Source organism: Pteropus alecto, unplaced genomic scaffold (assembly GCF_000325575.1).
Source record: "Pteropus alecto unplaced genomic scaffold, ASM32557v1 scaffold413, whole genome shotgun sequence".
Taxonomy (NCBI): domain Eukaryota; kingdom Metazoa; phylum Chordata; class Mammalia; order Chiroptera; family Pteropodidae; genus Pteropus; species Pteropus alecto.
Genome location: NW_006434120.1, coordinates 1977661 through 2002741, shown reverse-complemented (window position 1 = coordinate 2002741; position 25081 = coordinate 1977661). Strand labels below are relative to the sequence as shown.

The 25081-nt window shown below is 38.9% G+C and overlaps 1 protein-coding gene across 1 annotated transcript in view; it reads left to right on the top strand.

Annotated features, from left to right (window-relative positions):
• The first annotated feature begins 10186 nt into the window (after positions 1-10186).
• The window catches only part of SERPINE3 (serpin family E member 3), a 61562-nt gene continuing 46667 nt past the window's right edge, over positions 10187-25081 (top strand). Inside the window, exons 1-2 of the mRNA XM_015587099.1 lie at positions 10187-10258; positions 10900-11109. Of these exons, the coding sequence (XP_015442585.1) occupies positions 10187-10258; positions 10900-11109 (282 nt within the window). The remainder of the gene's footprint in view (positions 10259-10899; positions 11110-25081) is intronic.

The following is a 25081-nucleotide window of genomic DNA, read 5'->3' as shown; positions in this document are numbered from 1 at the left end:
CAGAATGGTACTGGTATAAAAACAGACATGTAGACCAATAGGACAGAAATAAACCCATACATATATGGTCAACTATTTGACAAACCAAGAGTATTCAATGGAGAAAAGATTCTCTTCAATAAATGGTACTAAAACTGGATATTCAGATGAAAAAGAATGAAACTATACTCCTATCTTACACTACTCAAAAAATTAACTCAAAATAGATTAAAGACTTAAATGTAAGACCTAAATTATAAAACTCCTAGAAGACAACACAAGGGTCGATATGGATGCAGGGGCTCAAAAATTAGCTTCCTTCTCACCTTCTAAGATGTCCTAGGTGGGCTAACAATCAAATTAACATGAGACAGATTAACAGAAGGAAATGTTTGAAATTTATTTTGTGGCTGTACGTGCAGGTGCATAAGATATGATACCTGAAGATGTATTGGGTGGTGAGGTTTATATGCCATTTTGGACAAAGGGGAAGTGGGGCAGGGGTCCAGGACCTCAAGCAGACAATTTACAGGTAGATGAGAAAGAGAAAATGAGAGGCAAACAAATTCTTTGTAGACAACCCAGAAACAGTGGGATACAGAGGAGAATCCAGTGAACAAACCCCTGTTTGGATCTTTCCTGTCCATCATACTTAATTCAAATAGGCTAAAGTAAATATGCTAAAGTGACCATGCTAAGATGAATATGCTAAAATCGCCTTCCAGAACGGGGCCTTTTTATCTGAATTCCCTTAGGCAGAAAAGGGGAGGGTCAAAGGTTCTTTATGAGTCTTTTGTTTTATAATAACCAGCTTAAAATCAATACCCCAAAAGGCATTTTTGGGTGGCAAAACTTTGGTCCCCTTCAGTGTCTTGGCAATGACTTTTTGTATTTGACACATAAAGCACAGATAACAGAAGCAAAAATAAGTCTACTGAGTAGGATTTCTAGGGAATATATTATTTTGTCGATGAAAAGGGACTAACTCAACAAGCCCATCACTTTTACAAATAGATAAATATAACTATTTATTATAAGATAAGTAGATTTAATTTTTAGAGCAATTTTAGGTTCACAGCAAAATTGAGGAGAAAATACGGAGAGTTCCCACTTACTCCCTGCCCCAACACATGCACAACCTCCCTACTATCAACACCCCACCCCAGAGTGATACACTTGTCACAGTTGAACCTACATGGAACCATCACTAGCACCTGAAGTCTACAGTCTACATTAGGGTTCACTCTTGGCCGTGTATACACTACGGATTTTTACAAATATTTAATGACATGCACTCACTATTACAATAGCATATAGAATAGTTTTACTACCCTAAAAATCCTCTTTGCTATACATCCTTCCCTCCCTTCTATCCCCTGGATATCACTGATCTTTTTACTGTCTCCATAGTTTTCCCTTTTCCAGAATATTCTATAATTGGAATCACACAGTATAAAGCCTTTTTAGATTGGCTTCTTTAAATGCATATTCATACTTAGGAATATGCATTTAAGTTTCCTCCATGTCTTTTCATGGGTTAATATCTCACTTATTTTTAGCACTGAATAGTATTCCATTGTCTGGATGTATCACAGTTTATTTATCTGGTCACCTACCGAAGGACATCTTGGTTGCTTCCAATTGGCAATTATGAACAAAGCTGCCATAAAAATCTGTGTGCAGGTTTTTGTATGGGCATATGTTTTTAACTCATTTTGGTAAATAGCAATAAGCATGAAACCTGGATCATGACCCATCACATACTTTGTTGCCCTTCTTCCTGCCTGCAACTCAGAGACAATGCCCAGAGGAAGAGTAGCCATCCTACCACTCCAGGCAGAGGGGCTCCGTGCTAAGCAAGGAGCTGGAAGGTAGAGGGACCTTGTCCACAGCAGCTTTGTTGAGTAGCTACACCAGCCCTGGACTGCCACATCAGATTTTTTGTTACATGAGAAAAAGAGACCCCATTTTGGTTATGCAACTGTTTCAGCCCAGCTCAGCCCTAACCAATACAGAAGTTTTCTCAATATTCCGGAAATTACCTGGAATTGGCAGCTTATAAATGACAGGTTTGGCTCTTAAAATATTGTTAGCCTGGAAACAATGTAGTTTTCTTTTCTTTTTTTTTCTTTCTTCATTTAAATTCCATCAGATCTTGAATCTTTCACTTTGTTTAAAATAGATTTTTTCCCCCTTTGAGTGAATCGCAAAGAACAGAGAAAGTGCATTGCCAGTGTTCATGGCAGGGAAAGGAGAAGAGAGCTAGACTCTTCTCCCTCCTCATTAAATAACCAATTGGGAATATAAAAACACCATCTGCAATTCAGTACCTGCTGGGCAGAAGATGTGCATTCTGAGTAGAGAATCCATTTGCTTTTATGAGAGAGATTTTTTTCCTCTTTTCCTGTGAAAGTCCTATTATAAAAACAATTAGTCTCATTGAAGGATTCTGTTCTGCAAAAGAATTAATTCTCTGCACAGCTGCTCATCCTTAGAAATGGCCTAAGTACTGGAGGGAGGGTGATCCTGTCACTTCTGCAGAATCTGTTTCTGGAGCCAGTACCAGCTTGGCCAAGGCAAGAGACCACCTCTTTCTATCCACTCCACTCTCACTCCAGAGGTTGAGCCTGGAGATGAGCCTGCTCTCCTGGCCAGGCGAGGAGGACTCCTGATGGAGACAAGACAAAGTCTCTAATCCCATCAGCACTGCTCTGTGGTCAAGAGGCCACAACTGCTAAATCCAAGGGGAGAAAAAGGCTTGAGGCTAACTGAATCATGTCAGGGAACAACTCTTTAAGGCCCCTAACACTTTATCACGTTTGGTAACTCTTGATTAAAAAGGGCCTTTTCAATACCTATAGTTGCATTGAGATATGCAATTTGATTGAGGAGGTTCAATTTATGAAATATAGACATGAGAGAGATTATTTTTCTAACATTCCATTATGCACGCCAAATTCTATCTTCTGCTTCGTGGTAGGCTCCCTTAAGGACATTTCAGTCCCATTTAACAGCTTTTCAAAAACTTTCTATTATTAACAGAGTCTCATTTGGGTTGCTAAGCCTTAGCTTTGTCTACTTTTTAATCCTGATGCCCTGTGTGACTTTCATTCTCCTCCACCACACACCAGGCTCCTAGTCCCAGGGTCTTGGAGTCGGTGGTGTGCTGGTAGATGTTAGATTCCCTACGACCCATCCCAACTTAGAAGGAAGGAAGAAGCACTGATTTGTAATTTTTGCTGATTCTTATGGTGTAAAGCATCCCGCCAGGTAGATTTCAAGCTACCAAGATGATGTCACTGAATAATACAGCAGCACTACATGGAGTTGATGGAGGGATGTGTGTGGCCCATATTCCCATCACTTTTCCAGGACCTGCTGGTGTTGGGTCAGGTTGGAGGCTAAGGAGGCCAAAGCACATTTCTAATCTTAGTCATTACATGGTAGCAGCACTGAGGTCATTCTCTCCCTTTTATTGGTCATTATCACCCATCTAGCTTATAGTCCTCAAGCCTGGCAGAGAACACATCCCCATGCAGCTTCCCCAACCATGGACAGTGACCCTGTGGCCTTGCTGCTCCTGGTTGGTGACTTCACATCACCAGGCAAGCACCTTTGCCCCACTCTGCAGCCTGGCAAGCCTACAGACCCCAGTTTTGTCCGGCCTCCTGGTCCTGAGCACCTGGGCAGATTACATCTTCTATATGTCTTAAAATGGGGAACTTAAGGAGGTTACAGTGGCTCCCTCCAGGGCTCTCCCTACTTTCACATAGACTAGACCTGGTCAGCAAACATGATGGAAGAACAGACATCAGCCAGGGCACAGAACACCCACTTCCATGCACTTGCCCCAACCTCCCTACCTTCTCCCATCCATTCAATACTCTCCAGAAAAGATCACCTCTCGCTCCCTTCCTTCAACCTTCTTTATTATATGTCTCAGCAAGCCCAGTGGGGAACTGGCTTGCCTGATAATGAGCATCTTTCAGGACTTACAACATTAAGTATTTAGAGACTTTTCTTTTCTTTGTGGGCTGTAGTCACAATTTTGGGAAAATGAAGCATGAAATAGGGAATATATTATTATTGACATTTGTGACCTTTATAGCACACAAAGGCTTTTTTGTATGTTACCTCATTTGATCCTCCAGTGGTCTTTAAACAGGTGCATGTATCACTGGGGAGTCTCCAAAGACTTTCTAAGGAAAACTCTGAGCATGGAGGGAATCGGTCTTCAGTTCCCAACCTCTGCTCTCTTCCTCTGCCCTCCTCCTAGAGCTGATCAGCTGAGCACGCCCTTTAGCGAGGTGTGATAAGGATCCCTTTTCCCATGTTCCCTTCTTCTGTTTCACAGGAGAAAAGCATGGCTCTCACCCATCCCAATCCTTATTAATTTTTATTATAGATCACCATGTGTATTTTAGCACATAACTCAGATAGGTCCAAAGAACTGATTGAACTTGCAGTTACAAAATGTCTTCTGTTTCCGTCAGTTTATTTTTGTGAAAAAGGTTACTCTATACCTAAATCCACAAATATAAAAATTAGAATGCAATTGGAATCAAACTCTATACCATTCTACCAATAAATAATATTCTTCTGTCATACGTGTTTTAATAGCATTAAGAAATATATTGCCGATAAAGCCAACTTTGTCTTATTTTATTACTTATTGAAAATTATACTATATATTGTTTTAGTCAGTTGTGTTCTGATCAATAAATCATAACAATAACAATTCAAAAGGAATATTTATAATAGGCCTCATGGTCACAGGAAATAAATTTTTTACATTTCAACTTACAACCTTTTTTTTTTTAAGGTATGTGAGGCTCTTGGAGCATACACTTAACTGCCTGCCCCCCATCTGTGCCTGCTCCCCTTGTGTATGATAAATAGAATTTCCCTTCCACAGTTTCCCTCTCACCTTCCCTGGGCCAGCTTGCAGCTAGCGCATAGGCTTGTGATTCAGTCTGGCCAAAGTGACCTGAGGGAAGTCTGCCAGGAGGTTCTGGGAAAGATTTTCCTTCCTGATAAAAAGAAAAGGAAGAGCTTTCTCCTTTCTGTATTTGGATAAGTGAAAGGTTGTGAAGCCTGGAGCCATTGCAGCCATCTTATAACTATGAAGGAAAAGCCAAGAGAACTGAAACAAAGCAAGCCAGAATCCTGACATCATTGATATGCTAAACCAACCATGGAAACATCTCCCTCCAGATTTTCTATGATGAAAGAAGGTCAAAATCTTAATCTTTAAATTATTTTTAGTCAGGAATTCTATTGCTTTCAGGAAAAACAAATCTTGATATGCTAAAGGTTTGAAATTTTAGGTACCTGGGGAGCCAGCAGAGGATTTTAACAGTTTTAGCAGCAGAGTGACCTCCTTTAACAGCCTTTTGGAGAATGGATTGGAAAAAGAAGAGAATAAAGGCAAGGGATCAGTTACATTCACTAGTCTTTATGACCCACCTTCACATACAGAGTTTTCACTGAAATGTAGTGTACTCTCTAACAGGAATGTTCATTTTTAACATTTTTATTAAAGAACAGATCAAGTTGCTGTGCCAAACACTATAGTCAACAGGTGTGTGGTCTGAGGGAAGCAAAGGGGGTTCATGGGACAGCCCCACAGCCCTCAACATATGGCTTTCAAGGTTTCTCTAGTCTTTGCCTTTTTCCCAGGTGGTGGGAAGAAGAAGGAGAGAAGCCAGGACAAGCATCTTTAAGTAGAAACCGAAAGTTGCGCAACATCACTTCCACTCACATTCTATTGGCCCAAACTCAGTCACATGGCCAGACATAAGCTGCAAAGAAGGCTGGGAATTATAGTTTAAAGCTGAGTTCAGCTAAAACTCACATAGTTCTATTACTAAAAGAAAGAAGCAAATGAATATCATAGGACATTTTGTTTTAAGGCTATCCACAAGTATGGTTAAGGTATCTCTTAAGATTGGACATGAAATTTCCTTAAAATTAGTCAATTCTTATAAGAGTAGAACAGATGATATAAGACTCTGAAAGATATATATTTGAAATAATTCTTAATCCATTAAATAATTACTATTATCATTAATTCAATGACATGCAGATTGAATTGGCCTTTGAATGTAAAGCAGGTGTCAAGAAGAGGCAGACAGAGTCTGGTGCAGGGTGGGCACCACCAAAAAGCAACAGAATGTGAGCAGACCCACTGGGCATCTGGTGGTGTTTTGAATCTGTATCAAACCATGATGACATGAAGGAAAAGACGTAACTTACACCTCAAGAAAACTGAGTTCCCAAAATATAATTGAATTCAGAAATGGTGCCTGTGGCTGTAAGAGATCCTATAGCAAGCACATTCCTCCACCAGGCATCTGATTCACAAAGTGCTCCCTGGCATCTAAGTAAATGGCCATTTACCTGAGGCTTAAAAATGAAAAAGGAATAAGAAATTTGGCCAGGAAATCCAGGCAGAGCAATGACAACTTGCTAAAGAGCTATTGCTTTAAGTTTTATTTCCCCAGCCACAAGAAATCATGAGCACATCAAAGAAAAATGTCAAAAGAGCTTTTGAGTTGTCTTGTAACAGCAGAATGATGCCTCCTTCCTGGCATATATCTGTGGTCCTCAGTGAAGCTACAAGTCTGTTTGTGTCCAAGTTTTAAGTAAAGGATCTAATTTAACAGAGGAAGCAATCCTGGTGTTATTGAACCCACTTTAATATTTATTTATACCCAAGGGTACAGGAACATTAAGTAGTTTCCTCTCCTTGAGAGGATATATTTGTAAGAGTGTTTTGTAAATTATAAATTATCATGCAAATGCTATAGAGATGTATGCACACATTCACATACATATTAATGTATATTAATACTCCCCAGGAGCACTGAGTAGTTTCCTCTACTTGAAAGGTCTCTGAGAAATATTATATATAATGGTGCCTTGTAAATACTAAAGGCCAACACACATGTAACTAGCTGGTAGTATTTTATTTGACTTTTTTCATCAAGAAAAGTATCTTGATTACATCAGGCCTTTGCACTCAGACCTGCCCATTGGAGGCACCACGTAAAAAAGGGACAGACAGATGCACCAATGGAAGCCAACCCACATAACAAGGACTTCCGAGATCCTGATGAAAACCATGATCTTTTGCCATTTCGATAAATGAGACTCTTAAAACTACCCTAAGAAGTTATGACTTGTTCCTTTTTGTGCCCTGACAAATCAAAGGAAATGATAGTAAGGTTTTCCTTGCTTCTTTGTTTAATAAAGTATCACATTTACCCCAAAATTTAAATAAATAAATAATAAAGCATTTAGACTCTTAGAGATTACAGGCAAATCGAATAAAGCAAGATAATCAAGATTGACAATAAATTATTATCGTTTTTTTCCATGTATAGACCAAGGACCCCCTCTACCACCACCAAATAAAAGAGAAAGAAAAAGGTCTAGAAAACTTGTAATAAAGCACATACTGCACACTGTCACCAGACTGTCTCAGAAGTGACAGAGATTTCAAGATGAAAAAAATACTGTTATGTTCAAAGCATTGCCGTAGACAGTATTTTCCACAAAAAGAATTACAATAAAAATATCCAAGTAGCAAAAAAAATTAATCCCCCAGCAGTCTATCCATGTCAAGAAATACTGAATGCTATCAAGTTCAAGTGCAACCTAGACTGCAAACCATCCTTTGGAGTTGGCTATAACAGCACTTGATCCTAAACTCTATTACACTTCAATATTGCACACTCTCTTTTTAAGGACTCCATAAAGACAGCTTCTTTAGAAGATTCACTGAAGCCAGCTTACCCCTTCATGTTGCCTAACTACACATGGCCAAATCACCAAACAGAGGGCTTGGCCTCCTCAGCTTTCCATCTGGGATCGTTGATTCCCTGCCAGGTCCTTGACTTCTATATGTTTGAATTTTATCCAACTCAAACTCTCTCACACTATACCCTGAGGTTCCTAACGTCCTTCCCATGCCTGATTTGACCTTTAAATCATACTTGGAGTTTATATCAGCAGTTTCAAGCCACAATCATTCAATTCAGCCAGAATATCACATTGGCTCATTAGTGATTGTGCAATTATTTGACATGCTATTGTGTTCTGCCTTTGTCTTATACAAATTACTGTAAAATAACAACTTAAATGTTGATATTTGTACCATAGGAGTGATCTGCACTAATATCAATGTTGGGGGCTTCTTCTTCAGCACCACTGCCCCTGCCCACTCCAGTCGTTAAGGATCCTCTGTTCAAGAGCCCTGAGAAGTGTTCCGGGCCATTAGAAAAGGAGTGGCCTCATTTGGAAGTCTAGATAGGATCTGGATCTCAGGACCAGAGCAGGCATCAAGTCCACCCACCGTACACACTGATGGGAAGAATAACCATTAGCACAGGGCACATGCAGGGCAGCCTTAGGGTCAGTTGAGGCTGTGGGGGCGGAAGGTACAGGGAGTATTTGTAAATTCTCTGTACTTTCTCCTCAATTTTGCTGTGAACCTAAGATGCTCTAAAGAAATAAAGTTTTTAATTTTTTAAAAATGTCAGTGGAAGATCTACAGACATTTGCTTTGCTCCCACATGGCTCCTTGGTGTCCACAATGCCCAAGGCTGGGCCATCCCCTGATGGTGACCACCTTTTCTTCTCCTCACATGGTTCCCCCAGGTTTGGTTCTCTACACTCAGACCCCACAGACCTTCCCTAAATGTATACCATCTATGGCAGGCAGAAAAATGGCCCCTAATAATGTCCTAATCCCTCAACCCTCTGAATACATTACGTTACATACATAAAGTAATTAATGTCACAGGTGAAGTTAAGGTGGCCAATCAACTGATCTTAATATTGGAGTTGGCCTAACATAGTCACAATGATTCTTACAAGTGAACAAAGAAGGCGGAAGAAGAGAATCAGAGACAGAGATTTGACGACAAAAGCGAGGTCATAGATATGCTATGTTGCTGGCTTTGAAAAATGGAAAAATGGCCATAAGTCAAAAAATGGGGACAGCACCTAGAAGTCAAAAAGTCAAGAAGGCAGATTTTCCCCTACAGCCTCCAGAAATGAATGAAACCCTGCCAACATCTTGATTTTAGCCCAGTGACACCAATTTCAGACTTCTGAATTATAGAACTATAAGTTAATAAATTTATATTGTTTCAAGCCACTAAATTTGTGGTTATTTGTTACAGCAGCAATAGCAACCTAATACACCATTATTCAGCTATTTCTTCCCCCTTTGCTCTCCTGTGATAATAGTTCTGAGCAATGCACATGTCTCTCACCAAGTAGAGGGGAGAGGCAGGTGGGGCACAGCAAGTGATACTTTAAGGAATTCTTTTGCTTCTTTAGTGATATGAAGTATATGTATCATAAGTTTTGTACACTTGGAACATTTTTCATGCCAAAACTGGCTGGCGAAGATTCTCTTCAAATCGGATGTCTCAATCAAACGTTTACTCAATTTAATACACAGACAGGCTGTGTAATTCATCAATGCTTTGTGGTGATGTAAAATCTTATGTAGTTAAAGAAATAGATATATAAATAGATATATACTTCTTTAAGATAATAAAATAACTCACTAGCTCTCAGCCCAAAGACCAGCTTAATAATGAGAAAATACTAGAAGCATTCTCATGAAGGTCAGAAACAAGATGACAATACGCTATCATCTCAATTATTTACTTAACATTTTTCTGGGGTACTAGCCAATGCAATCAACTAGTAGAAAAAAATTGGAGGTATAAAAATTGGAATGGAGAAGATAAAATTGTAATTATTTTGGGTTCAAGTCCAAGATGACAACATAGGAGGAACCTAACCTCATCCCACAGGCATATTAAATCTACATTTACACATTAAACAATTTTCTTTTAAAAAAATCCAAAAACTAGCTGAGCAAATTCTACGCATTGGATGAATGGGGAAAAAAACCTACATTAAAACTGGTGGGAAAGGCTGAAACACACTCTTGCCATAAACTCCACCCCTGGCACAATGACATGCAATCAAGAAGAAACTCACAACTCCTAGCTTCTCCCTGAAGAGTGAAAGGTTTGGAGCCAACATCCAGAGCCCCAATTTTTAAGACTATCACCTAAAGGACATCCCCCAAAACACCTATCTAAAAGCTAACAGAGCTTTTCATTCACAAGACTGACAAGACTATAGCAAACAAAGAAAGAGTTTTTAACAGGCTCTTGAGAACATGGTGTGTCTAGCCTCTCAGGGTTCAGTACAAAGGCAGCAGACAGAAATGCCAGTCTCCCAGTCTTTGCAGGTAAGAGGTCTGTTTGCATACTTTAAGATCTGCTACCTGAGGGTCAATCTTCTAATTTAGCATGCATCCTGGGACAGACAGAAATCCTCCCTGGAAATTGGGGAAGCCAATGGGTGCCATATTTATTCTCTCCCATTGCCCTGCTCCAGGTTGCTGATGTCTTTCTAAAAGGAGCTTGTACACATGTCTGATACCCTGACTTTTGAGGCTGTTGCCAGAGGAGCAACCCCTTTATAGCCTGGCTCTGATTGCCAGTGGGGCTTCAGTTCCAGGTTCCACAGAATTGTAGCAAACAAATAAATACTTCTTAACCAGCTAGCTATTCCCTAGGGCTCAGCACAGAGGGAGCAAACAGAAACACCCAGCCTCTGTCTTTCCCTGAAAGGGATCTACTTGCACACTTTAAATATGCAAAGTGTATTTTGCCTGAGGGTCCGGCTTCCAATTAGCTTGCATCTAGATGCTGACTGAGATCCTTCTCTTAGGGCATCTGATGAGTCTCGGCATACCCTCAACTACTGGGAGCCACTAACAACAAAGAAGGTGCTTGTACAATCACAATGGTTTGAGAGATAACCAAAGCTAAGGTCAGGCTGAACAATAAGATTCATTTCCTGTACAAGACAACCTTTTCATGACAGGGAGAAGTGGCCCTTTTATCTAAGGCACAGAAACCAGCACAGATTGTGTCAGGGAAAATAAAGAAACAAAGGAATACATTAATAACAAAAGAACAACATAAAACTCCAAAAACAGACCTTAATGAAATGGGCATAAGTGATTTACCTGATAAAGAGTTCAAAATAGTGTTTGTAGAGACGATCACCAAGATGAAGAGAATGACGAGCAAAGTGAATATTTCAGCAAAGAGATAGAAAATACTTTAAAAGTACCAAATAGAAGTCACAGAGCTGAAGAATACAATAACTGAACTGAAAAATATGCTAGAAGGGTCCAACAACGGAATAGATGAAACAGAGAAAGATCAGTGAACTTGGAAACAGGGCAGTGGAACTCACCCAATCAGAGCAGCAAAAAGAAAAAAGAATTCAGAGTAAAGATAAGTTAAGAAACTTATAAGATGCCGACAAACAAATCAACATTCATGTTCTTAGGGTGCTAGAATGAGAAGAGAGAGAGAAAGGGGCAGAAAACTGATTTGAAGAAATAAAGGCTGAAAACTTTCCTAACCTGGGGGAAAACAGACATCCACACACAGGAAGCCCATAGAATTTCAAGATAACTCAAAAAGACAGATACCAAGACACATTATAATTAAAATGTAAAAAATTCAAGACAAGGAAAAAATTTTAAAAGCAGAAAGGGGAAAACAACGTGTTATGTACAAGGGAATCCCCCAAAGACTATAAGCAGATTTTTCAGCAGAAAATTTGCAAGCCAGAAAGTGATGGCACTATATACACAAAGTGCTGGAGGAAGAAAACTTCCAACCAAGAATACTCTACCTGGCAAAGCTGTCATTCAGAATAGAGGAGAATAAAGAGTTTTCCAGACAAACAAAAGCAAAAAGAGTTCGTTACCACTAAATCGGTTTTACAGAAAAATGTTAAATGATCTTCTCGAGGATAAAAAGAAAGAGAGGTAATTAGTACCAGGAAAACATAAGAAAGTATTCATGTGAAGGGATGGAAAAAGATATTTATTCAATAGGAAACCAAAAGAATGCTAGCGTAGCTATACTTATATTAGACAAAATCAGCTTTAAAACAGACTGTAATAAGACACAAAGAAGGTTAAGATGTAATGCTAATTGAGCCAATAAATAAAAAGATATAACATTTGTAAATGATTATGCACCCAACATAAGAGCACATAAATATATAAAACTAATATTAACAGATCTAAAGGAGGAAATAGGCAGCAGTAATAGGGGATTTAATATAAAACATTTGTCAGTTGATAGATTATCCAGACAGAAAAATCAATAAAGAATCCACAGCCTTAAATGACATGTTATACCAGATTAAATTAACAAATATATACAGAACATTTAATACAAAAGCAACATAATACACATTCTTCTCAAGTGCACAAAGAACATTGTTCAGGGTAGATCATATGTTAGACCACAAAGCAAGTCTTAATAAATTTTAAAAGATGAAAATAATATCAAGAATTTTTCCAACTACAACGTTATGACTAAAAATCAATTACAAGAAGAAAACAAAAAAAAATCACAAATATGTAGAGATTAAACAATGTGATACTCAACAACCAATGGTTCAAGAAAGAAATTAAAAGAAAATAAAAAACATACCTTGATACAAATGAAAAGAGAATTATAATATATCAAAACTTATGAGATGCAGCAAAAGTAGTTCTAAGAAGGAAATTCATAGCGATAAATGCTTACCTCAAGAAATAAACAAAAACATCTCAGTGATCTAAATTGACACCTCAATGAACTAGGGAAAAGATCAAATGAGCCCAAAGTTAGTAGAAGGAAAGATCAGAGTGAAAATTAATGAAATAGAGACCAAAAAGACAATAGAAAAAAATAAGAGTTTGTTCTGTAAAAAGATAAGCAAAATTGATAAGCTTTTAACTAGATTTATTAAGAAAACAAGGGGACTCAAATAAATAAAAATTGAAATGAAAAAGGAGACATTGTAACTGATACCTCAGAAATATAAAGAATCATAAGAGACTATTATGAACAATTATATGCCAACAAAATGGACGACTTAGAAGAAATGGATAAGTTCCTCAAAACATACAATCTACCAAGACCGAATCAGGAAAAAAATAGAAAATCTGAACAGACTGATTACTAATAAAGAGGTTGAAAAAGAAGTAAAACTAATACTATTTGCAGATGACATTATATGTATGTATATGCGTGTATATATATATACATATATATGTATAAATATTTAAAAACCCAAAAGATTCCACAAAAAAAACTGTTAGATTCATAAGCAAATTCAGTAAAGTTGCAGAAAAAATATCAATGTACAAAAATATGTTGCATTTATATATAATAATAAGGGTGTATCAAAAAGAGAAATTAGAAAACAATCTCATTTACAATTGCATCAAAAAAAATGAAATACCTAGGAACAGTTTTAAAAAGTGAAAGACCAGTACACTATAAACTACGAGACATTGATGAAAAAAATTAAAGAAGATATAAATGACTGGAAAAGTATTTCATGCTCATGGATTGAAAGAATTAATACTGTTAAAAGATCCATACTACCCAAAGCAATCTACAGATTCAATGCAACCCCAACTCAAATTCTAATGGCATTTTTCACAGAAATAGAACAAACAATTCTAAAATTTGTATGAAATCATAAATGACTCTGAATAGCCAAAGCAACCTTGAAGAAGAAGAACAAAGCTGGAAGCATCGTGCCTCCTGATTTCAAATTATATTATAATGCTGCAGTAATCAAAACAGTACAGTGTTGGCATAAAAACAGATGCAGATCAATAGAACAGAATAGAGAGCTCAGAAATAAACCCATGTTATAGGGTCAATTAATTTATGGCAAAGGAGACAAGAACATACAATAGAGAAAAGGACAGTCTCTTTAATAAATCGTATTGGGAAAATTAGACAGACACATGCAAAAGGATGAAACTGGACCATTATCTTACACCATACACAAAAATTAACTCAAAGTGAATTAAAGACCTGGATGTGAGATGTGATACCACAAACTTCACAGAAGAAAACATAGGTGGTAAACTCCTTGACACTAATATTGGCGATGATTTTTTAGATTTGACATCAAAAGCAAAGGCAGCAAAAAGAGACCAAGCAAGAGAGAGGCTGATAAAGATGGCGTAGAATGTAGAGGCTGTGCACACCTCCTCTCATAACCACACCAAAATTATAACAAAGCAACCAGCAGGCAGAGTTGCCCAAGGTCTGGCTGAACAGAAGCCCTACAACTAGAGACAAAGATAAGAGATCACCTCAAACCGATAGGAGGGGCAGAGAAGTGAAATGGCCCTGTCCCATGATCGCATGTGGCAATCAAGAATCAGGCGAATTATCTTTGTTGCAGAGCTCCCTCCCTCACCTGAGGAGCAAGGAGTCCTGGCCCCACACTGGGCTCCCCAGCCCGGGTTCCAGTGCCAGGAAGAGAAGTCCCCACAGCCTCTGACAGTGAAAACCAGTGGAGATTGTGTCTGAGTGAGACAAAGGGCTGAGGGAGTCGCAGACATTCCTCTTAAAGAGCCCATACCTGGATTTATTTACTGATGGACTCAATAGCTCTGAGCTCCAGCCCCGAGGCAGCCATTCAAGGAGACATATGGGAAGACACTGTGTTTTGGGGCTTCAGGATGAGGGCTGAAGGGGCGCCTCTTTCCGAACAGAAGTGCTAACAGTATTCATTGTTCCTTTGTTGAGCTGTCCCCCTTCCCAGCATGCCATAGCTGAGTTGCCATCAACCTGGATAACACAGGTCACTGCTTCCAGGCGATTCCCTGAGACTCTGCCTCTCCCAAGTTGTGGGCCCACCCAAGCCCCTTTCGGCAGTTTATTCTATACAAATGGCCTGTCTTGGCTCTTGCTTCAGACTTTCCTAAAAATCTCTCAAAAGCTCACAAACCCAAAGAGACAGCATCTGGCCTTGGTGTGCCCTGAACCTCTTGCTGAGCAGCCCCAAGCCCCACACTAGTGGTAGCTGGCCTCGGTTTCTGGCTTGGACTTTCAAGGCACCTATAAGCCCAGCATGGGTGTCAGCCATTTGTGGATTGCTAGGTGACTCTTACCAGGTGGCCCTGGAGGTGCACAGACAGCAACTGAATTTGACCTGCAGCTGGACCCCTCCCAGGACTGTGCCATTTGGCCCCAAAGAACACCTACTACATAAAGCCACTCTACTAAGACTGGGACACATAGGCGCCATATCCAGTACATAGAAATAGATACAGAGAGGCAGCAAAATGGGAGGAAAAGAAGCATGTTGCACATGAAAGAATAGAACAAAGCTCCAGAAAAAGAACTCAACAAAATGAAGACAAGCAATCTACCAGATGCAGAGTTAAAAACACTGATTATAAAGATGCTCAATAAACTTAGGGAAAAAGTAGATGAACTTAGTGAGAACTTTAACAAAGATATAGAAAACATAAAAATAGAGATGGAAAACATAAAAGGGAATAGTCAGAAATGAAGCATACAATATCAGAGATAAAGTGTACATTAGAGGGAATCGATAGATTGGATGAAGTGAAGGATCAAATCAGCGATTTAGAGTATGGGGTACATACTCTAAAATCAGAACAATCAGAACAGCAACAAGAAAAAAGAAACCAAAAAAATGAAGATAGTTTAAGGAGCCTCTGGGACAACATCAAGAGTAAAAATGTTCACATCCTAGGGTACAAGAAGGAGAAGAGAGAGAGCAAGAAATTGAAGACCTATTTGAAGCAATAATGACAGAAAACTTTCCTAATCTGGTGAAGGAAATAGACATTACAATCCCAAGTTCAGAGAGTCCCAAACAAGATGAATCCAAAAAGGCCCATACAAAAACACATCATAATTAAAATGCCAAAGGTTTAACACAAAGAGAGAATCTTAAAAGCAGCAAAAGAAATATAGTCAATAATACTGTAATAAATAAGTACAATGTCAGAAGGGTGCTAAATTTATTGGGATGATCACTCTGTAAGTTATACAGATGTCTAATCACTATGTTGTACACCCGAGACTAATATAATATTGTATACCAACTATAATTAGAAAATAAAAATATTATTAAAATAATAATAATAATAAATTAAAAGCAAAGATAACTAAGGCAAAAATAAACAAGTAAGACTATATCAAGCTAAAAACCTTCTGCACAGTAAAGGAATCCATCAACAAAATGAACAGCAACTTAACAAATGAGAGAAAATATTTGAAAATCATATACCTGATAAGGGCTTAATATTCAAAATATATAAATAATTCATACAACCCAATAGCAAAAAAAATTAATAATAATTATATAAAAAATGGAGCATGGAACTGAATAGAAATTTTCCGAAAGATGGCATACAGATGGACATGAAAGCATACTCACCATCAGTAAACATCAGAGAAATGCAAATCAAAATCACAATGAGATATCACCTCATAACTGATAAAATGTTTATTTTTATTATCAAAAAAATAAATAAACAAGAAGTCAGTGTTGGGGAGGATCTAGAGAAAAGGGAGCTCTTGTACACCAATGATGGGAATATAAATCGGTGCAGCCACTATGAAAAAGTTTTGAGGTTCCTCGAAAAAATAAATATAGAACTACCATATGATCCAGCAATTTCATTTCTAGATATTTATCCAAAAACAAAAAGAAAACAGTAACTCGAAAAGATGTATGCATTCCCATGTTTATTGAGCATTACTTACAATAGCCAAGATATGGAAACAACCTAAGAGGTCATTGATGGATGAATGGAAAAAGAAAATATGGTATAGATACACAATTGAATATTATTCAGCCATAAAAAAGAAGGAAATCCTACTCTTTGCAACAACATATATGGATCTTGAAGGCATTATGCTAAATGAATAAATCAGAAAGAGAGAGACGAATATCATATGATGTCACTTATGTGGAATAAAAAATTTTTTAAACTCACAGATACAGAGAATAAATTGGTGGTTGCCAGAGGCAGGGTAGGAGATGGGCAAAATGAATGAAGAACATCAAAAGTCACAAACTTGCAGTTATAAACTAAACAAGTCACAGGAATGTAATGTACAGCATGGTGTCTACAGTTAATAATACTGTTTTGCATATTTGAAAGTTGCTTAAGAGGAAATCTTAAGAGTTAGCACAAGAAAAAATTGTAAATATGTATGGCAACGGGTGTTAACTAGACATATTGTGGTAACATTTTGCAATATATATAATACCGAATTTTGTTATATACTTAAAACTAATATAATGTTATATCAATTACGCATTAATAAAAATAAATAAATAATAAAAAGGGAAGAAAGGCTATAACACACATACATACATTTATAGTTTGAAAGTTAAATTCAAATATAAATATAATCATATATTCGTAATTATTGGCATGAATAGAAATGAAACCCAATAGACCAGTACTATTGCTTGCCTCAGGAGGGCAACCCTGGGTGTTGGAGACACAAAAATGAGACAAAGTATTTTTAATGTATGCTTCTTTGTGCCTTTTTAATTTTGCAACCTTATGAATGTAATGTCTTTTCTAAAAATACAGTATAAATTAAATTACAGATTATACTTAAAAAAGAATGTATAACTTGGGATTTAATTATTTTTGAGCCCTTTAAAATCTCCTCTGCCCATAGATCTCATACATCTACGACTTAATTTCTCACGGTCAACTTTCTTGCAAGTTTTTCAGAAGCATTTTGTGTGAAGAGGAAACAGCCTGCACATTAGTGCATGAGGTTTTAGTCTCACTTCAAAATACAGGCATCTCCCCTTGACAGAGCAGTTTCCCCTCAGCCCTCAGGAGAGGTGAGTTTACTGAGAAGGGCCCCTCACTTGCCCAGGCCCTTCCTTCCCTGGCAACATGTCCACATGGTCAGATACTTGGGTATATTTACTAAAGTAAGATATTTTACCCACAAATTATTAACATTGATGTCCCTTCCACTCCAGCTTCCCCTTCATTCATTCTCCTCAGGGACACCACTGAGAGGGAGTCAAGCCTGGGATACATTTTATTTAGGTCTAGTGAGAGATACTTATGTGCAGTTTCCCAGTCTCTTCCATGTATAGTTAAGTCATGGCTGGTGTCACAGCACTAAAAGTGCCTTCCAGGAAGGCTCCTATCAGCTCATGAGCCGGGAGTCATACTGTCATTCAGAACAGGTCCTCTGGCACCTGTTTGGCTGGGGAGAAACAAGATTTGAAATGTGTCAAGCCAGAAGCTTGCTGTGGAAAATCCTTCCAATCTCTACACATGTAAAAATGTGAGCAGAGAATTCAATTCTCACAGATGCCTAGTCAAAATAGAAGTTCTCTCTTGTTAGAAATATACTCGATAATATGATTTATATAATTATAAACATACCACACATTATTTTTTCCTATAGGAATTACATGAAATACAATTTATCAGAATTCCTGTGTCCATAACACACAAACCTATAGCAATAACACAATATTTTGCCCTTCAGTACGTGAAGTCACATGTTTCATGCATCCTAACTACCAGTTAAATTTTTTATCTTACATGTCAATTATATCTAAATAAAACTAGGGGAAATATTTTTAATCAATCATGCTAAAAGAAAGGCTCAGTTACCTTTCCAGTCTCTCTATAAAAAATAAATATGATTTGGTATAATATTATAAAATGATTGTTATAAAAAGAGGTGAACAAAAAGTATGCAACCCAAAACTGTGGGGAAAAGTATTATAAAGGTGTGCCAGGTACTTATTTCCTTAAAATGTTAGGTTATTTTTCTGGATTTTGTGATTTTTGTGTTATTTGTCAGATAATTGTACTATTTGTCAATTTGTAATTTGTTGTGATTTCTTTCCTTTTTCTAAGTATTCATTTTCTTACCTAATGTTTTAAATGTTTTCTCTCCTTTTTCTAAAAAAGTTTCCCAAATGTATAAGCTTCAGGCCCCAGAACACTTGGATGCACATTTGGGATGCATGATCATTTTAAAATTTGGATTTGCCAGTCTCTCATGGGAAGATAAGAACTGGCAGCACAGGGCGACTCCCATTTTTATGCTAAAGATTCTGACATCCAGATCAGTCAATAACTTGAACCAGTGAAAATGCTGGAAACAAAGCCCAGGTCTCTAAATCCCCCATCACCTCCCTTTTAAACCTTTGTCTCTCAGGGCACAGAAAACAAAAATAGGTTTCCCACCAAAATATTCTTCCTCCTCAGTCTGCTAATCCTCAAGTGCTGTCACTCTCCCAACATGCTGAAGGCTTCCATGCACTTCTCATTTCATATCTTAAAAGCAGAGAATTAATTATAAGACTTAATTCTCTCAGTGACAGAATCTCCTCGGAGTGACACACTGTGCAGTCTCATCTGTAGGACTTGACATTACCCCAGCGTGTGCCCAGGGGCCCTGAATTCCCAGGCTGCTGTGCTGCTTTGAATTTTATTACATGGGAGGCTTTTCCCACCTACTGATTCAACAAAATCCAATCTTTGCTAGCAAGATTTTTCACCATTTTTTTCTGTTCAGCTACTGAAGTTTTGGTTTTAGCTATAATCTGGAAATAAAGGTTTTTTGGGGTGAGTGCGTGTGCATGCACACACATTTGGGGGAGGAAATGCTCCCTATGTATCTGGCAACTGTGAGAATGCACCATTCAATTCTCCATTCCAGAGAGCAGCTGCTGCAGGCAATGTAGTTGGCTGTCTGCTTCTGCACCTTTAGGATGCAAAGCAGCTCACAGGAGGCCATGATCTTCTCCCTGGGCTGCTCCCAGACAAAGCCTATGCAGAATGGGAGAGTCACCCCTCCCCATGCAAGATGCTTTAATGGGCTCCCTGTTGGCTGGCCAAGACCTTCTCAGAGCTGCACCAAACTCTCAAGCTCTTCCTACCCAACCCTCTCTCATTCCTTCTCTCCTCTCCCAGGTGTCAGACAGCATCACAGTCAGAAGGCTCTCCCAACTCCTGCTCCCTCTGTCCCCTATTCTTCACGGATATTTCCCCTAATGAATCTCCTAAATGTCTGATATCAGTGTGTCTGCTTCTCAAGGACTCAGACTGATACACGACACTAGAACATTTTAATCAGGTGAGTAAAAAGAAAAAAAAATTAATGCTACTTTTGTTTTTGCAAAGAAAGAAGGAAAATAAGATTCTGGGGACATCTACTAAGTATCAGGTATTATTAGGTATTTTATAATACATGATCTTATCTAATTCATAAAAGTAAGCCCTGTTATTCCCAGATTTTAAAGCATCTGAGTGAAATTCTAATTGACAAAATGACTGCTGATGCTCTCAATATTTACAGAACTGCCGCTCTGCTTAGCTTTCTAGAGACATCGTAGGTTTAGAGTCAAGATACAGTTCACATATAGTTTTCATGAGCCTGGGGTAAGGTATAATAAATATATGATGTTGTAGGTTGAACAGAACAAAGACTGTTACCTACTGTGGTCACATATCCTTTCTTCATCCCAGCCTCTCTCAGACAAGAAATCTGCCAGTGGGCCTTTCTGTCATTGATATGCCCTCCGCTCTTGTTCTAAGAATTCTCTGCCAATGTTCAGACTGAGCCTGAATCTATATGGAAGAGTTTCAGTCTCCAAATCTGACAGCAAAAGTCCTATCAAATGGTGACTATGGAATATCATAAAATAGTTTTAAATTTTTTATATTAAAAGCCACTAGCCTTTTTATTTTTAAGAGAATTGCAATCCAAATGGTTAAAATATATATAAATAAATATATAAATGCTTACGTTAAGAGGTCGGATAGCTATACTAATTATGAGAGCACCAGCCACCGGAACGCGACACCTCACTGGCTTTACCCAGTAGAAGCTTGTGCCCTGCTTGCGTAAAGCCTCATGACAATGGCAGTAAAAAGGATGATGGGAGTCCTTGGCCATATGTAGTCAATCACTAATCCAAGTTGACAGTGGCTCTGCCATCTTCAATTCATGGCATTTACAAGGTGGCCATGGGTGTCAACATCCAGGTAATATAAGAGGAGAATGTAGAAAAACATCTGCTCCTGCATCGCTTCTGCCCACATGACAGCCATCGATAAGAACTGGTTCCATGGCAGCACCTAGATGCAAGGAAGGCCAGAAAATGTGTTCTTGGTGGGGCCAAAACATGACATTGTAAAAGAAATGTGTAGATGTTTTGAGAGAGAGCTGGTCACCTCTGTCCTGAAGGCATTGCTGCCTATGGTGACTACTATCTTAGTTGGCCTGGGACTCTCCCAGTTTTAGCACTGAAAGTTCCACGTCCCAGGAAACCCTTGATCCCAAGCAAACTAAGACAGCTGTCTTGATTAAAAATAAATTAATGATTTAAAATAATAACTTAGTAAATGGACAAAATTGCTTTTATACATGCATTCAAGAGTTTTATAGATGATACAAAAATCTGAGCAGGTGAATAGAAACATTAGTTTTTAACAAGTTTTTTTCAGATAGAAAATTCAATAACTGCTAAATGCAAACTTTTAAGAATTCATGAAACCACTGACTAGCAATTAAGATTCACTATGCCTGAAAATAAATTGGAAATAAAATATTATAAAAGTAATAAAATCCAAAGCTATTTAAAACCTTCAATATTCTAGAAAATAGGCTGAGCAGAAATGCTTAACGCATAAAATATTGCTGAATTGTTCCTCTAGCAAAATAAAATTATCAGTGTCTGAGAAAAAACGGTGATAATTCATTTTTACCAATTCACCATTTTGGCCAATTTGTTATTTTAAACAAGTTTGGAACAGTGTTTCTACCCATCTGTCTTACACCACTTCGTGATTCCCTGCAGAGAAGCCCTCTCAAACCAGCTCATCCACAGTAATCCCTACCTTTTCTCTTCCCAGCTCCTTTTTGTTTTAGCATCTTTATGCAGATTCACCCTATTTGGTTTTGTTCTCCTCACTGACATTACCATTTCTCTCAAGTACAGAGGCAAAGCATTTCCTTTTGGTGTACTTTCCTCACCTACTCTCCATAATTTCCTGGTCCAAAAGGCAACTCAAAGCAACGAATAAAGTCTGAGAAGACCCAGTTCCCTATTGTCTCCAGAAAGAAATGCTGCTTCATTTATTTCCCCACATACACATATCAGAATTAACCTCTCCCTCCCACATGCTTACATCACGCCTTACTCGGCTGCTCAGTGAGTGTCTTTCCTGGGCTGCTGGGAACATGTGACTTCTCCTTTGTTACCCTGTGACTTCGGTAAGGAATTCTCTACGAATTTCATGTTGCACCTTATTCCTTTGAGGAGCTAAAAAAATGCATAGCTTTGAACTGAAGTTTGATTTGAAAATTCTATGTGAGGAATAGATCCACAAACTTAGTCTCATGATAAAGTGAAATTCTCTAGGGAAACTGGAATACTGTGTCATTCACATTTAAACAATTTCGAATCGCAATTTCTGTGAGAAATTTGAGCTTGAGAGGGCTACACAGACAAATCAATAAATTCTGGCTTTCAGCTTTAGCTTTCAAGAACCATGAACTTTTTCATTCTTGTCCCATGCCTTTTAGTTTTCAGAGCACTGCCTCTAGCTAAATTTCCTAGGCATAGGGCTAAGTTTGTTTAAGTCATTGCTGATTTAAAGAAAGTGAGTTGGACTGAACCAGCTTGTCACAGCTGCGAGTCACAGCTGTGAATTCCCAGGGTGCTAAAATAACAGTACCATGCGCTAATCCAATCTGTGCTTTTCCTAGGGGCTGTCATTACTGCAAAATGAGGTGAACTTGGTGGAAGAAAAGCTCCAAGGTGGCGACAAGGCTGTGGAGTTAGCAGTGATACAAAACCATATCTAGGACATAATGACAAGTTGTGATCTGAGGAGGAGGTAGCCACAGAGACCCAGTGGCCATACTACTATAGCCACTGTATATAATACTCTATATATACATATACATAATATACAATATTTATATATGTGTGTATATTATGTTTACACATATTTAAATATATGCTATCGCCACTATATATACTACCACATATATACTGTAAATAGTGTGTGCATTGTGGGGTTAATTCAAAACATACTCAGAAGACTGCTGGCTGCCCGGCTAGCAGCCAAGGAAGGCAGTGCACAATGGGTTTTTGGCAGTGCGTGCTCCCGAGGATCTCTTCTGCTGCTCCCATGGATGTTATCGTCTCCTGTAACCGAGTAGCACATCTTACTCCCATCTGCTTGAGAAGGAGGCTGCTCCCACAATGAGATGACCCCTCCCTCTGCTTATGGGCATAAAAACATTGCTTGCCTTTGGCCGGGGCCTTTTCCTGCAGCTCCAGCGCCCCTGCTGCTGAAGCTTCCTTGCCCTTTGAGTGATGAATGGCATGTCACATCCCTCTGGTCCTCCCCGGTGGTTTTCCTGGAATATCCCAGGTACAGGTTCCTGGCCTGGAGCTCCTACATTACGTGTGTGTGTGTGTGTGTGTGTGTGTGTGTGTGTGTGTGTGCGTGTGCACTATAGCCACTACTATAGCTACTCCCTGCTCTCCTGCCCATCTACAGCCCTCCGGCTCCCACCACACTGGCCTATGTCAGTGCCTTGTGCTATGCCGTCACCTCACCACACAGCCTTAGTGCATGTCCTTCCCACATCTGAATCTCTCTCTTCTCCCACTAACATCCCTCACTTACTAACTCATGCTCATCTTAAGGTCCTATCTCAAATGTCACATCCTTGGAGAAGGCTGTCTTCTCAAATTAGGTCAAGACTTCCATAAGCTATTCTTTCCCTGCACAGCAGCTTTCACTGTTTATTATATATGAGGATATTATTTTGAAATAATATCTGTCCTCTCCAACAGACTATGAGTTCCATGAGGACAGGGATCTTGTCTGATTTGCTCATCTTTGCATCTCCAGGCCTAGAAAAATACCTAGCCATAGTAGAGGCTCGATTAATATTGGGTGTGTGAATGGATTCGGGTCTGATAATAACCCAGTCAAGACAGTATAGGTTGAGGGGGAAGCAGACTTCCTCCAGGTGCCATAGATGTACCCTTTGTCCTAAAGCTGCAGTTCTCAAACTTGAGCCTGCAGTAGAATCACTGGAGGGCTTCTTAAAATGCAGATGGCCAGATGCCATTGCCCAGAGTTTCTGCTTCAGTGACTCTGGACTGAATCTGGGAATTTGCATTCCAATGGGGTTCTGGAGTCTCCATTTTAACAACTGTTCTAAGACATCAGGCAATTTTCATAAAGCCTGCTAGAAGCAACCCAGCCACTCTCAAGCTTTCTATAAGATGCTCCTAGAGTAACCAACACACCAGAGCATGGCAATCCCACTCTCATTTACTTCAGTGGGCTAAAGAATTACCTATAGAGACAGCCAAAGTTCAAACCCTGGATATGCGTTTCCACTGATTTGCGTGGGAACCCAACATCTGTAGCTATCAATCCACCTCAGGTGACTTTAGAGTACAGCCAGAACTGAGAACCACTGACTGTAGTGATGGCTGGTATAGTCAACCAAAAATTACAATTGTTACAGATGTCTAACCTGCAATCACTGAGGTTTTTACAAGTACCATGTTGTGCCCCTTCACTGGACTAAAGTCTAGTACCACACAACATCACCATGGGTAAAACAGAAACCTATCCTGTCCCGCAAATAGTTATGTGAAAGGAAACTGCTTGGAGTCAGAACTGGAGACCAGAGGGTAGAAGAGCATTCATTCCTTTAATTCTTTACTGGGGGAGGACTATGCCAGGTACTGTATTAGGTGCTGGGGACATAATGATGGATGGACACAATTTCTGCATGAATGGAACTTACAGTTTCAGGCTAAGTTGCTAGAAAATTTCCAGGTGAGGGTCCAGAAGGAAGAGGCTGGGAAGTGTAAATATCAGAAGGATACAGAGATGTGGGGAAATAAGACCTCATTTGGTCCAAAGGAGCAGTCGGAATTGAAGGTATCTACCTGGTGTCCCCCAGGCCTCGAAATATCCACTGTGGTCCCAGAAAAGCTGAGATGCTGAATCCGAGGCCTGAGAAAGGAAAAAAGCTTGACTGGGTGTGCCTGAGCAGGTTGGGTTTAGAAGTCTGAGATGGCTCATATCAAGGGTTAGAGGTGACGTTTTGATATATTAGCAGTAGATTGCATCTTGTCGAGGAAACAGCAATACCCACAGATCCCA